Source organism: Drosophila mauritiana, chromosome X (genome assembly GCF_004382145.1).
Source record: "Drosophila mauritiana strain mau12 chromosome X, ASM438214v1, whole genome shotgun sequence".
Classification (NCBI taxonomy): Eukaryota; Metazoa; Arthropoda; class Insecta; order Diptera; family Drosophilidae; genus Drosophila; species Drosophila mauritiana.
Window position 1 is genome coordinate 20,148,252 of NC_046672.1, and position 17,960 is coordinate 20,166,211.

Consider the following 17,960-nt stretch of genomic DNA (forward strand, 5'->3'; position numbering starts at 1 on the left):
TTTATTTTTGATTGAAGCAATAAAAAAGCCAGTAAATAATACAATAATAGTATTCAATAATTAGTTATGTGCGCCTCTTATTTTTTGCGTTACACATATGTAATATAACCGAATGATCCGTATTGTAAATGTTTTTAGAAACAAGTACGTTTTAAGCTAATGTTTAAAAATTGCAATTCAACTATTGGGTCTGATATATTGCGTAATTCTTGAAATGACTTGACAGGATTTCATGGGACTCATTAAGAGTTTGGCTGCACGGTTTCTAATAGCCAGTTTCCACTGTACTGTGTTTTAATCCGCGACACAAACCTATGACTTACGAACACTGAAGAGCTATCGAAAAGACAAACATATCGATGGCTCGCCCCCCTGATATCGATTACTTGATAGCTCAGTCAGTTTGCACCTCCCCCTGATATCGATTGCCATCAAACAATTTTATTTCATTTTAAAATAATTCCTTGATTTCAAATTGCATTGTACTGGTAACTGGTACTTCCAATTGTGACCCGAAAGCAGCAAGCGCGGAAAACGGAGAGTTCAAGTGCGGATGGAAAAGTCAGGATGTCATAACTCCGTGCGGGGCAACAAAATGAGCAGTGCGGACAAGGATAACAACGAATTATCCTGATCCTGAACGCCCGATTGCAGTTGTGTGTGTGCTTGCGCGCGTGTGCGTGTGCTTAGTGTGTGTGCCAGTGACGACATTGACCCGCCTTCGCCCCTGCCCCAACCCGCGCTCCAGCCCACCACCACACCCCCCTTGCAGGGGTAACTGTGCCATGCCATTGCCGTTGTTGTGGTTGTGGTCGTGCTCGTTTCTAGCCTGACTTCGCCGGTGGAGCACTAGGGAAGACAACGCCAAAACACAAACATGTTCAACCGCCAGGCGAGCGGAGGAGCCGGATCCAGTGGCCAAGGTGCTGGGTCCAGCCAGCCCGCTTCTGCAGCACCAGTCTCCGCTGGAGTTGGTGTAGGAGGCGGTGGAGGTGCCAGTGGAGCAGCGGCAGGAGCAGGCTCCGCAGCAGGATCTGGATCCGGATCAGGCTCCGGATCAGCAGCACCGCCCAGCCATTCGCCCGATCTCTACCTGCGCCCGCTGCCCTTTCTGGACGCCAAGTGGCTGCGCGCCGATCTCATCGCCTCCCTGCGCAACGCCGCCGACGGCGCCGTACTGTGGAACCATCTGATCCAGGACTGCGAGCTGGTCTCGTCGCCCACCGCTCCGCTCCTAAATGCCCGCGGACAACTATCCTACCTGGGCGACGATGGCAAGCACTACTGCGGCGCTCAGCAGCTCAAGTGCTCCTGCTGCCAGCCGGAGTACTGCGGCCCCCTCTCCGCCTGCAACTGCGACGGCTGTCGGCCTCTGGACTCGGACACGGCCATTAAGAAGCTTACCACCCAAGCCGCCGCACAGCAAGCGGCCCATCTCAGCCAGGCCACCGACATGGTTCTGAGCGGCTGGCTCTGGAGCCAGCCACCTACGCAGCAGGCGCGTCTGGACTGCCAACGTTCTATGATCTCGGAGCTGCAGGAGCTGGCTCTGCGCGCAGCCGGCAACTGCCTCTCTGCCCAGCATCTTCGCCAGCAACTATTCATCTACGAGCGCTACTTCGTGGCCCTGAAAAGGGAGAGGGAACGGGAGCGCCAGTCCACGACAAGCGCACAGGCGGTGGTCAGTGTCACCACCGCCAACAGCACTATTGCCGCCACAACCGCCAATGCTGCAGTGGAGTCGCAGCCGACGGAACAGCCGGCGGAGCATGGAGCTCTGGGCTTGGCACGCGTAGCCACCCATGCCGCATTGAACTTCAGCTTCGCCTTCCTGCGACGCGCCTGGCGCTCCGGTGAGGACACGGAAATGTGCAGCGAGCTGCTAAGCGAGGCGCTGGCTTCTCTGCAGGAACTGCCTGAGGCCACGCTGTTCGAGGCAGCCGTCGTCTCTTCGCTCTGGCTGGATGTCATGGAGCGCTCCATCAAGTTCCTGCGTCTGGTGGCGCTCGGTGATCCGATGGGCAATCGCTGCACCGCACCACTAAACGACCGCCACACAGCGCTGTGCCTTCTGCTGGAGCTGGGCGTGCAGAAGGGCACCCTGGCCGCCACGCTCGAGTGCGTCGTTCTGCTGTTGTTGCTATGGGAGAAGGACCGTGCGGGCAACGACAATCGGGACATGCCACGCAAGACGGGCGCCCCGCTGCAGCGCATCCTGCTGCGCTACCAGAAGATTGGAGCCACGGCCAAGGGAGGCGGAATCGCCGGCGGAGAACCTGCTCCAGTGGCCAGTGCCACGGAGACCTTCCTTCGCTTTCTCTCGCTACCCAAGAGCAGTGCGGCCATTGTGGACCTTCGTCGCGCCGCAGTCGTCATCATTTCTCACCTGGACCGCATGGTGCAGCCGCTGATGCCGCGCTGCCTGCTACGCGGTGGACAAGCAACCGCCGCATCATCCAGTTCAGCTCCTCAGCAGCGGATCTACGCCTTGGGCTGGCCATCGCTCTCCAAGGATCAGCAGGGATTCAGCGCTGAGCCGACGCTCAGCTGGAGTGGAGAGTCTGCGGGCGTGCCCACGCTTAGCTGCCGCTTCCAGATCAAGCAGGTGGCCTGCTGCGAGACGCAGATGCTCATCCTTAGCCAGGAGGGTAAGCTGTACACCTGGCGCCTGGCCAAACCGGAAGCGGAACCGCTGCCCATGGAGGAGGTCGCCCACGATGTGTTCATTAGCATCGCCGGCCACTGTGAAGGTCGTCACTTTCTGGCCATTGACAGCAACCGTAAGAGAATTTCTGAATTGCTGTTATGTTTCCATTTTATGTTCGTATCCACTGCTAGTTCGTTTCGTTGGTTATTGTATTGTATTAAAATGTTGGGACTACGAGAGATTTAACAAAAAGCGTAGCACGCTTTTCAGCGTATTTTTTATTATTCGACTTGCGGTAGGAAAATTAAAATCTTCTAAAGATACCACCTACCGTTCGTAGGTGACATGGACTATTCAGAATCCGTAGTGGAATCATGCCTACTTACTAACAATAAAAAAAGCTCACTGGGACTCTCAGTCTAGGTATGACTTCGATGAGCAGGATGTGAAACCAGATCGCACTCCCTTCCTTAAGAGTAGGCCGTGGTGTCTCCTCCATTCACCCTTTAGTCGCCTTTTTCGACAAGCCGGGTACGCTGAGGTATTATTCTTCACCCGCCACCACACAGAACACCTGTTTGGATTTACCCACCCACTCTGTTGGCCACCTCGTTTGAGCGGACTCGTTTCATCTTAATATTCCATGTTGGGTTTGATCCGCTTGGCTGCCTCGACGACTTCCAGTTCTGTGAGGCACGGGAAATCCGGGGCAGGGGCTTCTTCTGTTGGTCACCATAGTGCGGTCTGCATTGGGAATAGCTCCCCTACAGTATTAGCCAGGACCCCAGGGTCGGATGGGGTTCAATTCCCCGCATAGGTGATGCAGCCAGTTCCTGATCGTGGAGAGAGCTGCTTTAACTGACTCGTCGAGGATCATGGAGGATTGTCCCCTTACAGTGACGTAAGGTTCGCTTAGGAGCCAGGAGGCTCTGAGCTGCTGCGCAATGATTAACATTGAGCTGGATTACGTTAGTATGGGCGTGCATTATGGTGGCTCATAGCTTCTTTTAGGCTCGCTCTGTATGTCGTGCACGCAAAGCTACCAGTCGGATGGTTTCTGTCCGCCTCGCTGCTGCAGATCAGGCATTTCGGTTATTAGTATTTACTTAATAATAATAGTAGTTATGAACCTAATGCCCTTCTTTCAATTCGTTGCAGACAACGCCTACTCCTGGGGCACCGGCGAAGATCACCGTCTGGGCCATGGGGACACCCACGCCCGAGCCGTTCCCACCAAGATCGCTGCCCTGGAGCAGCACTGTGTACAGTCGGTATACTGCGGCTGCTCGTACAGCGCAGCCATCACCTGCGGCGGAAACCTGCTGACCTGGGGACGCGGCACCTATGCTCGGCTGGGCCACGGGAACAGCGACGATCGCAGCCTGCCAACCCTGGTGGTGGCCCTATCCGACCACATGGTGGTTGACGTGGCCCTGGGCAGCGGCGACGCCCACTCGCTGGCCCTCACATCCGAGGGACTGGTGTTCGCCTGGGGCGACGGTGACTACGGCAAGCTGGGCAACGGCAACTGCAACGGCAGCCTGCAGCCGATCCTTGTGGAATCGCTACCCCGGGTGCAGCGCGTCTTTGCGGGCTCCCAGTTCTCGGTGGCCCTCAGCAGCGAGGGTCAGCTGTATACGTGGGGCAAGGCCACCTGTTTGGGCCACCAGTTGGTGGAGCGCAGTGTCCAAGGGTGCAGTGTTCCGCGTCTGGTTAGCAGCTTGCAGGTGAGCTACCGCCAGGTACCCCTTTACCCTGTCATCCTTTCCTAACTTTTGGTTTTCCCTGCAGCACAAACGCATTGTGGACGTGGCCGTGAGCGTGGCACATTGTCTGGCGCTTTCTAGCAGCGGGGAGGTATTCGGATGGGGTCGCAACGACAGCCAGCAAATCTGTCCAGCCTCCGTGTCCAGCGAGCCTTTACTGCGAACGCCCATTCTTGTGTCATTACCCACGTTTCCGGCCAGCGGAATCGCTTGTACCAGTGCCCAGAGTCTTGTGTGGACGCAGAGCTCCCACCAGGGTGTACCGCGGCGCGCCCCCTTCGTCGTTGACTTGGGCGAGCCCACGTTCCGTCTGCTAGACCAGCTGCTGGGCATGTGCAGCAGCCAGGACAACCGGCAAACGCCGAACCAGGAGAGCGAGTGCATCGCCGTGGCCTGCCTAAATCTGTTCCGCCTGCAGCTGCTCGCCCTCATTGCCAACGGGGTAGAGCCGCGCCAGGTGGGCCTAGCCAGTGGCAGTCGCCTTCTCTGCAGCCTCAAGACTCGAATCCTCGGGTTGGCCGGCGGCAGTCAAGTGCTTCGCACAATACAAGTGGCCGCACAACAGGCTCTGCAGGTACATACATAAGTTGGGCACATCCAATGTGCTTCGTACTAATACCTTTCATTGACCTTTTACCATAGGACGGATGGAGTGTTCTGCTGCCCACAGCAGCGGAGCGTGCCCAGACACTCACATCGCTGCTGCCTTCGGAACCTGGACAGGCGTCCTCCGCAGGTCATCGCTTCATGACAGACCTCCTAGTCAGCTCCCTGATGGCCGAAGGCGGCCTAGAGTCGGCGCTGCAGCACGCTATCCGTCTGGAGAGCAGCTCCTGCTCCGCGGACTGCGGCGACGGAGTCCACTTGCCATTGCTGCAGCTGATCACGCGACTGCTGAGCAACAATGCCGCACTGTCCCAAACCCGACTGTCTCCCACGCTGGGCAAGCAGCAGGAAAAGGAGGAGGAGGAGCGCGAGCAGCAGCACCAGGAGCCGAGCACCAGTCCCAGCCTGAGTCTGCTCCACCGGTTCCAGCGCTTGCTGCTATCCCACATCCACCAGGCGCAGCCCGAGGAGGAAACAACTGGCGCCGAGGCGCTGTTGTTGCAGTACATGCACGCGCTAATCCCCGCCTGCGTTGCCACATTACAAAAGGCCCACGAATTGGCGTTGCTATGTCGGGAGCCGGGTGAACATTCCTTTGGTCAGATGGTTGGCCATCTCGGCCGTGTCCTCCAGGCGGATATTTCGGACGCTTTGCTGAACGAGTTGCTGGTGGGCTTATTGCTCCTCAAGCGCGATCGCCCTCAGTGTCTGGGTGGCCTGCGTTGGGCCCGCCTCTTTCTGCCTCTGCTTCGCGTCCTAGACAGACTCAATCGAGCTCTTGGGGAAGGAGAATTGCGAGACGGCGACGACATGGGCTGGCCAGGCATCATTTGTCGAGGGGGACCCAAGGGCGGTCCTCCGCCGGCTGATCCCGAAACGCACTATGTGCGCCGTGCGGACATGGAAAATCTACTGCTCGATGGAAGTCGCTGCATCATCCTGGCCGGATACGTTTGCGATTTAAGCGGATACAAGTAAGTAAACTTGCATATCTTCGGCATAATTGCAGACTCATTTGTCGTTTATCTTTTGCATCATAGCTGTGAGTCGGAAACACTACGAAGCGTTTTGGACTCGGGATTGGGCAAGGACCTTACGGCCGAGATGAGCAGTCAGGTGCACAGAAGCGCTATGGAGCACATCCTCGAGCACCACAAGCTGGGCAAGTACATGGTCCAGGCTAGCACCGAAGAGAAGGTGAGATTCGAATCTATGTTTGATATTCCCTGACCAATCGAATGTTTCAATCCTATTCAGTCATCGGCGCCTGGACCCAGTCGGCTGACTCACTTTAGCTCGGAATGCGCCTTGGCGCAGCTGCTCGGCTTGGTGGCCAATCTGATGTGCAGCGGACCGGCACTGCAGCCAGCGGAACTGCAGTGCCGTCAGCTGGACAAGTCAAGCCTGCTAAGCGGTGGGCTACAGCTCCTCCAGCCGAGCAATCCCTTCGACGAGGAGAAGGGCGAGGCGCGCAGCAGCCACAGTTGTCACAGCACAGCGGGTAACACGCCCACGGAACTGCCGCCTCCGTTGCCAATGCAGCAGCAGCTGGCTCCGGGTCGAGGCAAATCCCAGTTGCAGCTGCGTGCAGATGCTTTCATCAGCGGCCTAGCAGAGGCCCGCGTTTCGGAACCGCCTGTGGCTGCTTGGCTGGCGCTCACCGAGCGATACTGTAAGGCGCACAACTTGATGTGGCATCAGGAGTTCGCCACGGAACATCCCGTCCAGGAGCTAGAGCGCCTCTTGAGCGCCGTGCTCATCCGGCACCAGTACCTCGGTGGCCTGGTGCTAAACGCATTGGAGACAGAGTCGCCGCCGCCAAGACAGCTCGGGGAAATCATTAGGCTTGTGCATCAGGCCAAGTGGTCAGTGGTTCGGACACGGCAGCAACTGAACCGCAGTTACAAGGAGGTGTGTGCCCCAATTCTAGAGCGCCTGCGCTTCTTGCTCTACGAGGTGCGGCCAGCGATTAGTCCCCAGCAGCGTGGATTACGCCGACTGCCCATCTTGCAGCGCCCGCCGCGCTTTAAGATGCTTGTGCGCCGGCTGCTTCAAGAGCTGCGCTCCTCACGGCAGCCGGCCAAGCCGGAGGATCTGCTTAATGCCTCCATTCAGCAGGAGCAGGAGAAAAAACCCCAGGTCATGCCCAAACAGGAGCTAGAGGAGCAGGAAGAAGAGGAAACTCTGTTAAGGCGACTGAATGAACGCCAGATCCATGGCGAGGGAGAGCTGGACCCGGCACTCATGCAGGACATTGTGGACTTTGCCCTGCAGGACAGCTGCGATGTGGAGACGGCACGACGGGCCATGTACTGCCAGATGCAGCGATACCAACTGAGGCTGGCCGGGCTCCAGATTGTCCAGCAACTGCTTGAACTACACGGCTTGCTGGATGCGGCACAGTACAGTCTGCTGAACGGATTTCTCGGACTGCACTTGAAATCCACATCCTCCGGAGGAGGATCTACGGGATCCGGAAGCTCCTTGCACGTTCTCGGTCAGCTGAACATGATAAGTGCCTACCAAAAAGCCAGGCTACTCCTGGCACAATCTCGTGTCCTTGACTGGGCGGTGCGAGAGCTCCGTCGTCTGGTTAACCAAGAGCAGCAGGGCCACGCCCGCGGCAAGGACAGCACCAATCTAGGCACCTATGTGCTCCTAAAGCGCCTGCCGCGCGCCCGCTTCCTCCTGAGCGTGTTCGGGCTGCTGGCCAAGGAGCTGGGCCCCAACGAGCTAGGGTTCCTCATTAATTCCGGCCTCCTGGGCACCGTGCTTGGACTGCTGGCGCAGACGGGCGGCGAAGGCGCGACCGGCGGCCAGGTGCACGGAGAACTGAGTATCCTGTACGAAGACAGCGTGCTAAAGCAAAAGTCGAGCAAGGCGCAGCTCAGTGGTCCCGATCTGGCAAAGCTGATGAAGATCGGCACCAGAATTGTGAGGGGAGCGGACTGGAAGTGGGGTGACCAGGATGGCAATCCGCCCGGCGAGGGTCGCATCATTAGTGAGGTGGGCGAGGACGGGTAAGTTGTGGCGAAGATTCTATTTCCTGATATCACAACTAAATGACCATCTTGTCCAGGTGGGTGCGTGTGGAATGGTACACCGGAGCCACCAACTCGTACCGTATGGGCAAGGAGGGTCAGTACGATCTCCAGCTGGCCGACAGTGCTCTCAACGTCGCCTCACCCACGGAGCCTGAGCGAGAGGATGTGTCCGGGAGCGAAGCTTCACCCACCAGCGACTCGCATCCATCGAAATTGCTACGCCACTGCGCCGCCAAGCTCCTTCAGATTCTGGCGGTGGGAACTGGACTGCACGGGGCTCAGCTGGATAAGGACGCACTGCGTGGCATGACCAGCATGTTTCGGACTATCATCTACCCCAAACCATCGATGTCAAACATCTCCTATGCATTGGGATGGCTCAACCTGGGCTTTATTCGAGCCATATCTGGTAGGTGTCCTTTGTGGTAGTAAAACAAGAATCGTTTGAGTGGCTAACAATAATGTGCTTTTTTCAGGAGATTGCCCACGGCTTTGTCTGGAGCTGAGCACAACGGGATGGTTAAGTCACTATCTATCGCTGCTGGAACAGCCAGCGGGAAACGAGGCGGGCGTGTACAGACAGCTCCATTGCCTGCGCCTGCTGCAGTTTATTCTGGCACAGTGGGGCGCTGAGGAGGAGCCGCGGATGCCCGCTTTGGTCCACCAGTTGTTTGCCACCCTGGGACGCATCGCGCTACATTGTCCAGGCGATGCCAGTCTGCTGCCCACGGCCGAGGGCAAGGCACGCGTGCTGCTCACCGCATCGCATTCGGGCAGCGTGGCCGAGGAGCTCGTCGCTCTACTTCGGCGTCTGCACACGCTGCCCTCCTGGAACCCGGTCATCAATTCCTTCCTGGCGCAGAAGCTTTGTGTAGCCGCCGAGCTGCTAGCCGAGCAATCGCCGCACTCCACGGCTCTGGACAGTGAACAGGTCTTTGTGCTAGGTGTACTCGGAGCCATGGGTGGACACGATCTGCGTCCACGCGTCGGTCTACACTGTTTCCACGAAGGCAGCCACATGGTGATCGCCAGCTTCACGCCCAAGGGCCGCTGTCTCCTTGCGCCCGGAGGTGTGGGATCTGGCGTGGGATTCGTTAAGGTGCAACTGCCGGCGGTGATGCCGCACTTGGATCACACCGTATTCAGCTTGAGCCGTCTGCCTATGAACGAGATGTTGCTTAACGCTTGGACAGTGCTACTGTACGGACCAGCACCGGAACTCCGGGAACTGCCCAGTAGCGCCGATGGTCGACTGGACTTAGCTCTGCTCCGCGCTCAGCAACTTCAGATGGCGGTGCTGCACACAAACGGCGTGTTGTATCGCCACCAAGTCGCTTTGCGTCGCATCCTCAAGCAACGAGCACCAGGGAGCATATACGCCAGTGCAGATGAGCCGGACCGAAGCGATGCGGAGTCGCAACAGCCTGGGGAGCAAGACCAGCAGTTGTCCACAGGAAGTGGCCAGGAGCCGCAACTGTTGATACAGTGCATCCTTTTGCGAGCCACGCAGGCGTCCCCAGTAAAGGCCTGCTACAGTTACATGGATCTGGCCACAGCCGCCCTCAACTGCATTCAATCCCTGGCTACCCAGGCCCACCAGGAGCTAAGCGAGGGTGGTGGTGTTCCTCCCAATGGTCGCGCCCTTTCTTCGCCACCTCAGCCGACAATGGTGCACGGAGTGCCTGTCTACAATGTGGCAAGGAAGGAGCAGAAGCCGACGGAGCAAGTGGAACAGAAATCCAAGTGGCCTGCGGCGGCCACCGATGCCCAGCTAATTGGCCAGATAATGGAAATGGGATTCACTCGTCGCACGGTGGAACTAGCCCTCAAGCAACTGTCGCTGCAAGCAGAGATAATGCCCACCCCCGAGCAGATAGTACAGTGGATCCTGGAACACCCGGATGTGTGTGCTAACACCATCGAAGAGGATACGCTGCCACTGGCGTCTTCAGCCTCGTCTCACGACCCAGAGGCGGATTCGGATAATGAGTGTCCCAGTTCGAATTCGACAACCTCGTCCTCTACTTCATCGGACACTGTAGAAGGCCAACCGATGGCCGTCAGTGGACCCGCACCACCAGTGAAGTTTGAATCTCGCAAGGATTTCCAGACTGCTGATCTCTACGCCTTGTATGTACGGGGACTAGTTCGCCCGGGAATGACGGTGCGCTGCTGTCGGGACTTTGAAGAGATCAAACAAGGCGATATGGGCACCGTGCTCATCGTGGACACCGAAGGCCTGCATGATCTCAACGTTCAAGTCGACTGGCGCAATCACGGCAGCACCTACTGGGTGTGCTTTGTGCATATCGAGCTGGTGGAGGCTGCTCAGACCCAGCACCAGCCACGCCCTCCGCCCATCGCAGTGGGTGCACGGGTAAGGCTGCGCACCTCGTCGCTGCGCTACGGAATGCTGTGCCAGCTGCGCCTGGGCAGAAGCCAGGGATCGTCGGCCATTGGAGTGGTGAGCTCAGTGCGCAGCAAACAACTCACTGTGGACTTTCCGGACCTGCCCGCCTGGCAGGGTCACATCAACGAAGTGGAACTGGTGGCATCGCAGCCCACCTCCGCCACCCTTCCTTCTCTAGGAGACTCCTGCAGCCAGATGGCGCCCAGCGATCTCATCGAGGATTGGTCCAGATGCATTCGTTCGTTGACCGTAAGCTCCAATGAGGCAGCAGCCAAACATCTGCTTAATGGCAGTAACCAGCCGTGGCAGAGCTGTTCCAGCGGACCTTGCCGCCATTGGATCCGCCTAGAGCTGCACGACCGCATCCTCGTCCACAGTCTGACTCTGAAGGTTAGTCCCGAAGATCACTCGCACATGCCATCGCTGCTGGAGATACGCGTGGGCGACTGCGTCGACAGCCTGAAGGAGTACACATGGATCCCAGTGCCAGCGGGTGCTAGCCGGGTGCTGCTCATGCAGCAGGTGCCCACTTATTACCCCTGGGTGGAGGTGGTGGTGAAGCAGTGCCAGAACAACGGCATCCAGTGCAAGATTCACGGCATTAAGTTCGTAGGTCGCCGCCAGCAACCGGATCTCCAGCACATCTTGGCTAACGCACAGTTCCTGGCCAGCGAGTACAGCGCCGGAGTGGGACCTGGATCGACAGCAGGAGCCGGAGCGGTAAGCACATCCCACGAAGAAGCCGCAGCGGCGCCCGAGCAGGATCTACCATGCACCGTAATGGTGTGGGGCCTCAACGACAAAGAACAGCTTGGCGGGCTGAAAGGTTCGAAGGTGAAGGTGCCAACCTTCTCGCAGACCATTAGTCGTCTGCGTCCCATCCACATAGCAGGCGGATCCAAGAGTCTGTTCATCGTGAGCCAGGACGGAAAGGTTTACGCATGCGGCGAGGGAACGAACGGTCGCCTCGGCCTCGGGGTGACCCACAATGTGCCACTACCACACCAGCTGCCCGTGCTGCATCAGTATGTGGTCAAGAAGGTAGCCGTGCACTCCGGCGGCAAGCACGCGCTCGCCCTGACGCTGGATGGAAAGGTGTTCTCCTGGGGCGAGGGCGAGGATGGTAAGCTCGGCCACGGCAACCGAACAACGCTGGACAAGCCGCGACTGGTGGAGGCGTTGCGAGCGAAGAAGATCCGCGATGTGGCCTGCGGCTCGTCCCACTCGGCGGCCATCAGCAGCCAGGGCGAGCTCTACACCTGGGGACTGGGTGAGTACGGCCGCTTGGGCCACGGCGACAACACCACACAGCTGAAGCCCAAGTTGGTGACGGCGTTGGCGGGCAGAAGGGTCGTGCAAGTGGCCTGCGGAAGTCGGGATGCACAAACCCTTGCCCTCACGGAGGACGGAGCCGTGTTCTCGTGGGGCGACGGTGATTTCGGCAAGCTTGGACGCGGCGGCAGCGAGGGATCCGACACCCCTCACGAGATCGAACGCCTCTCGGGCATAGGTGTGGTGCAGATCGAGTGTGGCGCCCAGTTCAGCTTGGCACTCACGCGAGCCGGAGAAGTGTGGACTTGGGGCAAAGGCGACTACTACCGTCTGGGCCACGGTGGAGATCAGCACGTGCGCAAGCCGCAGCCCATTGGAGGACTTCGGGGCCGACGGGTCATCCACGTGGCCGTCGGTGCCCTGCACTGCCTAGCCGTCACGGATGCTGGCCAGGTGTACGCATGGGGCGACAACGACCACGGCCAACAGGGCAGTGGCAACACGTTTGTGAACAAGAAACCGGCTCTGGTCATCGGATTGGATGCGGTGTTTGTGAATCGCGTTGCGTGCGGCAGTTCGCACTCCATCGCTTGGGGACTGCCCAACGCATCCTCGGATGAGGAGAAGCGAGGACCCGTGCCCTTCGGCAGCACTCGAGACCCCCTGGGCGGCAGTAGCCTGGGCATATACGAAGCGGAGACAGTGCAAACCCTGAAACAGGAGGCTAAGCCCTTGAACCAGAGTAGTCTGAGCGAAAGCCTGGCTCTGGAGACACCAGCCGCCCGGCAGGCGGCTCTGGGTCACGTACTGCGTGCCATGAGCATCCTGCAGGCCCGCCAGCTCATCGTCGCCGCACTCACCAGCCACAGCAAGGTGAACTTTAAGGAGCGGGGTGCCGTCGGAGGCGAGGAGGACCAGCTCATAGGTGGGCCCATGATGGGAGCACCGCTGCAACTGGCGGAAACGATTGCGCAGGGTGGAGGAGAGGCGCCCGCCGATGCCACGGATGCCGGTCTGCAGGAGCACAGTCCCGAGGCTGCCGTTGATGCGCTGACCGGAGGATTGTCCGGCGGGGCTAACACTCTGCCACCGCTCAGCGCCGGCCCACTGAGCGCCTTTCAGAGCCTAACTGGATCCCTGTCCATGTCGGGATCGCTCTCCAGCAGTGCCTTGCCCCAGCACAAGCACTCTCGGATGTCGGCCAGCGCCATGTCCGTGATGGCTGCCACCATGACGCAGCAGGAGGAGATGCTATCCCACATTAGCCACTGCCACGGCCTAGACGACTTCGGCGGCTTGCTGGGTGAGCCGGAGGCAAAGAGTCTGGTGGAGCTGCTTAAACTGGCAGTTTGCGGACGATGTGGACCACCGAGCACAGCCCAGACCATCGCCGACACCCTAATCTCCTTGGGAGCTGGAACACCGACGGTGGCTGCGATGCTCCTTGAGACGTGCATCACGGAACTGGAGGACCTGTGCACCTCGCGCCACTGCCTTGGTAAGTTGCCCAAACCGGTGATGCAGGAGAGCAGCCACCCTTACGTGGACAACGTGAACGTCACCGGAGTGGTACGCATCCCCGGTGCGGAGATGTTGCGCCTGGAGTTCGACAGCCAGTGCAGCACCGAGAAGCGTAACGATCCCCTGGTGATCATGGACGGCACTGGTCGGGTGCTGGCCATGCGTTCGGGCCGGGAGTTTGCCCACTGGGCTCCGGAGATCCGTGTGCCGGGCGACGAGTTGCGCTGGAAATTCTCCTCGGACAGTTCGGTAAACGGATGGGGCTGGCGCTTCTGGGTGCACGCCATCATGCCGGCGGCCACGCTGGGCGAGAGTGGATCGGACCGAGCCGTGTTGTCGCAACCCTCGATGGCACTGGTCATGTCGCTGCTGGACTCCCGACTTGCCCCTCGACAACCGAGTGTGCTGCTCCGATTGGCCTCCGCCCTGGCAGCTTGCTCACAACTGGGCGCCCTCACCACCGCCCAGAGGATATGGTCGCTGCGCAAACTGCACGCCGTACTGTTGCTGGAGCAAGCGCCTCGACCACAGGATCCATCGCTGTCCACGCTGCTCCAGCCCTTGATACCGGAGCTGTTGCGCCAGTACGAGTACGAGGAGCCGCAGGTGCGCGGAGGCATACATCTCATGCACTCGGACTACTTCAAGACCCTGGCTGCACTGGCCTGCGACATGCAGCTGGATGCTTCACTGCCTGCCACTTCATCATCGTCGTCGTCAGCAGCCCCGGGTGCCATCTCCTCGACTGGGGACGTGCACAAGTGGGCCTGGTTCAAGCGATACTGCATCGCCGTTAGAGTGGCCCAATCCCTGATCCGGCGCACGGAGCTGCCGCGTGCATTTTGCCTGGAGGTGCGCAAGAAGTTTGCCGAAATGCTGCCCAGTTCGAGCTCGAACTCCAATGCCAATCCTGGCTGCCAATCGCCCGGAGCGTCCATGCTGAACTCTACAACTTCACTGTCGTCCAGCACGGTCAGCAATGTGTCTCCACCGCCGGGAATTACCAGCGAGCAGCCGGATCTACACTGTCATGCCCACCAGTTGGAGTCCACGAGCACGCTGCTCCACGAGGATCACACTCTGTTTCAAGCTCCGCACGACGCCCAACTGCTGCAGTGGCTCAACCGGAGACCAGACGACTGGGCACTCAGCTGGGGTGGAGCCAGCACCATATACGGATGGGGCCACAACCACCGCGGGCAGCTTGGCGGACTGGAAGGCAGCCGTATCAAGACGCCAACGCCGTGCGAGGCGCTCAGCCTTCTTCGACCAGTTCAGTTGGCCGGCGGAGAGCAATCTCTGTTTGCGGTGACGCCCGATGGCAAACTATTTGCCACGGGATACGGATCTGGAGGACGACTGGGCGTCGGTGGCAGCGACAGCTGGGCCATTCCCACTTTGCTGGGATCCCTGCAGCACGTGTTCGTCAAGAAGGTTGCTGTGAACTCCGGCGGAAAACACTGCTTGGCACTGACCACTGAAGGCGAGGTGTACGCCTGGGGCGAGGGCGAGGACGGAAAGCTGGGCCACGGGAACCGCATGAGCTACGACCGTCCCAAGCTGGTGGAGCACCTCAACGGGATGAGCGTGGCGGACATTGCCTGCGGCAGTGCTCACTCAGCGGCGATCACGGCCAGTGGCCACGTGCTCACTTGGGGCAAAGGACGCTACGGGCGACTGGGACACGGCGACTCCGAAGACCAGCTGCGACCCAAGTTGGTGGAGGCGCTGCTCGGCTATCGGGCCATCGATATTGCCTGCGGCTCCGGAGATGCCCAGACGCTGTGCATCACGGACGACGACAATGTATGGAGCTGGGGCGATGGCGACTACGGCAAACTGGGACGCGGCGGCAGCGACGGCTGCAAGCTGCCGTACAAGATCGAGAGTCTGGCCGGACTGGGAGTGGTCAAGGTGGAGTGCGGTTCGCAGTTCTCGGTGGCACTCACCAAATCCGGAGCGGTGTACACCTGGGGCAAAGGAGACTTCCATCGCCTGGGCCACGGATCCGTTGACCATGTCCGCCGGCCCAAGAAGGTGGCTGCTCTGCAGGGAAAGAAGATTATTTCCATTGCCACCGGCTCGCTGCACTGCGTCGCTTGCAGCGACTCCGGCGAGGTGTACACCTGGGGCGACAACGACGAAGGACAACTGGGCGACGGCACGGTTACAGCCATTCAGCGGCCGCGCCTGGTAGCCGCTCTCCAGGGCAAGCACATTGTGAAGGTCACCTGCGGATCCGCCCACACGCTGGCCCTATCAACATCGCAGCTGAGCGAGCGCCTGCGTCCGCTGCCCAATCCACCGCTGGAGTACGACCTGGTGCGCGATCTGGCGCCTGAGGCCCTGCACGCCCGCCTTATCCTGCTGCACCACTTCTCGGAGTTGGTGTGTCCCTGCCTGGCCATGCTGCCCATCTCCGGCGACTTGAGTCTGGGCGCACTGAAGGATGTGCTCGTGTACAACATCAAGGAGGCTGCCTTCCGGAAGGTCATCCAAACGACGATGGTGCGGGACAAGCAGCACGGACCCGTCATCGAGCTAAATCGCATCCAGGTGAAGCGCTCACGCAATCGGTGCAACGGATTGGCCGGCATCGATGGGATGAAGAGCGTCTTTGGCCAGATGGTGCAGAAGCTGCCCTTGCTCACCCAGGAGGCGCTGGCTCTGCCGCACCGCGTCTGGAAGGTGAAGTTCGTGGGCGAGAGTGTGGACGACTGCGGCGGTGGCTACAGCGAATCCATCGCTGAGATGTGCGACGAGCTGCAGAACGGCAGCGTGCCGCTTTTGATCAACACGCCCAACGGACGCGGCGAGGCGGGAGCCAATCGCGACTGCTTCCTGCTGGACCCCACCCTGTCCTCGGTACTCCAGATGAACATGTTCCGCTTCCTTGGCGTCCTCATGGGCATCGCCGTGCGTACAGGATCGCCGCTGAGCATCAAGTAAGTGTCGAGATGAGGGATACCTTGGAGCACCAAGTCACTAATGACCTTGTTTTGATATTTTAGTTTGGCGGAGCCTGTGTGGCGTCAATTGACGGGCGAGGTTCTACGGCCAACGGATCTTACCGAGGTGGACCGCGACTACGTGGCCGGACTGCTCTGCATCCGCAATATGGATGACGACCCGAAGCTGTTCACCGCGCTGGAACTGCCCTTCTCGACGTCCTCGGCCCGTGGCCATGAGGTGCCGCTGTCCACGCGCTACACGCACATCTCGCCCAGGAACCGGGCGGAGTATGTCCGTCTGGCGCTCGGATTCCGTCTGCACGAATTCGATGAGCAGGTGAAGGCGGTTCGGGACGGCATGTCCAAGGTGATTCCAGTGCCTTTGCTCTCGCTCTTCTCCGCCGCGGAGCTGCAGGCGATGGTCTGCGGCTCGCCGGACATTCCGCTGGGCCTGCTGAAGTCGGTGGCCACCTACAAGGGCTTCGATCCGAGCTCGGCGCTGGTCACCTGGTTCTGGGAGGTGATGGAGGAGTTCACGAATCAGGTGCGTCCCATACGGCGGTGCCGTACTTTCGCATCACCAGCAATCTTAATTGAAACTAAACATTTTCAGGAGCGCTCTCTATTCCTGCGGTTCGTCTGGGGTCGCACCCGATTGCCGCGCACCATTGCCGACTTCCGTGGCCGTGACTTTGTGCTGCAAGTGCTCGAGAAGAATCCGCCTGACCACTTCCTGCCCGAGAGCTACACGTGCTTCTTTCTGCTCAAGATGCCCCGCTACTCGTGCAAGGTAAAGACAATGGCGACCGATTGCGTCCAACACTGATTCTGATTAATGCCGAACCTTTGTTTTTGCAGGCCGTGCTCCTTGAGAAGCTCAAGTATGCCATACACTTCTGTAAGAGCATTGATACGGATGAGTACGCACGCGTGGCCATGGGCGAACCCACCGAGGCCACCGGCAGCGAGGACAACAGCGACCTGGAGTCGGTGGCTAGCCACGAGGGTTGAACCGAACCCACTGTCCATCCTGCCCGAAATGAACAATTAACTTAACGACTTACCGCATTACCGAACAAATCGATCAGGGATCCATCGGAGACCTTGGCAGCCGGCGGATCTCCCCGCAGTTTACGATCCTCACCCACTAGGACACACGAAGCCTTCAAGTTAAACCCACTCACGCGACACGTACACATATATACACGTATAAACATATATTTTAAATTAGCACTTGAATCGGAGCAAGACGACGAATCGAGCGAGAGAGACGGCAAGCGAGGGAGAATGAGGAGAGAGAGAATGAGAGAGAGAGAGAGAGAGACGGCGAGAGAGCGAAAGAATCGGTCGATCGCATAATGAAACCAAAAAGCAAAACGTTAAAGTTATTTCCATATTATATTATATATACATATAAATTTAAATATAAATGTTAGTTGAAGTCCACTCATAATTATACACAAGGCTTAAACGTTAGACGCAGCCCAATTGAATCCCATCCAATCCAATCCAATCCATTCCCATCCATCTCGAGTCCGAAACCCGCCCAAAACAGTTAATAAGCTATGTAATTGATATCGATAACCCCCGAGAACACAAAGGGGCTGAAAACGTTTCTAATGATGATCTATTTAAAAGTTAGATGCCGCAAAGAAAACTCTATCTGAACTAAACGGAAGCTAAATAAAATACTTTATAAAGCAATCGATTTTGTAACTCGCAACAACTGAAAGAAAAGGATCC

The 17,960-nt window shown here is 58.6% G+C and overlaps 1 protein-coding gene across 1 annotated transcript; it reads left to right on the forward strand.

Moving 5' to 3' along the window:
- The first annotated feature begins 877 nt into the window (after positions 1 to 877).
- On the forward strand, positions 878 to 17,921 carry LOC117148670 (probable E3 ubiquitin-protein ligase HERC2). Its single transcript, XM_033316186.1, has 11 exons — positions 878 to 2,780; positions 3,806 to 4,374; positions 4,439 to 4,987; positions 5,056 to 5,993; positions 6,060 to 6,216; positions 6,277 to 8,039; positions 8,099 to 8,472; positions 8,540 to 16,211; positions 16,278 to 16,761; positions 16,831 to 17,007; positions 17,076 to 17,921. The coding sequence occupies exons 1-11, from the start codon at positions 878 to 880 to the stop codon at positions 17,226 to 17,228; spliced, it is 14,739 nt and encodes a 4,912-aa protein (XP_033172077.1). The 3' UTR covers positions 17,229 to 17,921.
- Positions 17,922 to 17,960: the final 39 nt, after the last annotated feature.

Excerpts from the sequence above, each read along its gene's own strand:
- LOC117148670 (XM_033316186.1), top strand. The coding sequence starts at position 878 with ATGTTCAACCGCCAGGCGAGCGGAGGAGCCGGATCCAGTGGCCAAGGT. Across the intron at positions 4,375-4,438 it reads GTCTGGTTAGCAGCTTGCAG|CACAAACGCATTGTGGACGT; the intron begins GTGAGCTACCGC and ends TTTTCCCTGCAG. Across the intron at positions 8,473-8,539 it reads CTTTATTCGAGCCATATCTG|GAGATTGCCCACGGCTTTGT; the intron begins GTAGGTGTCCTT and ends TGCTTTTTTCAG.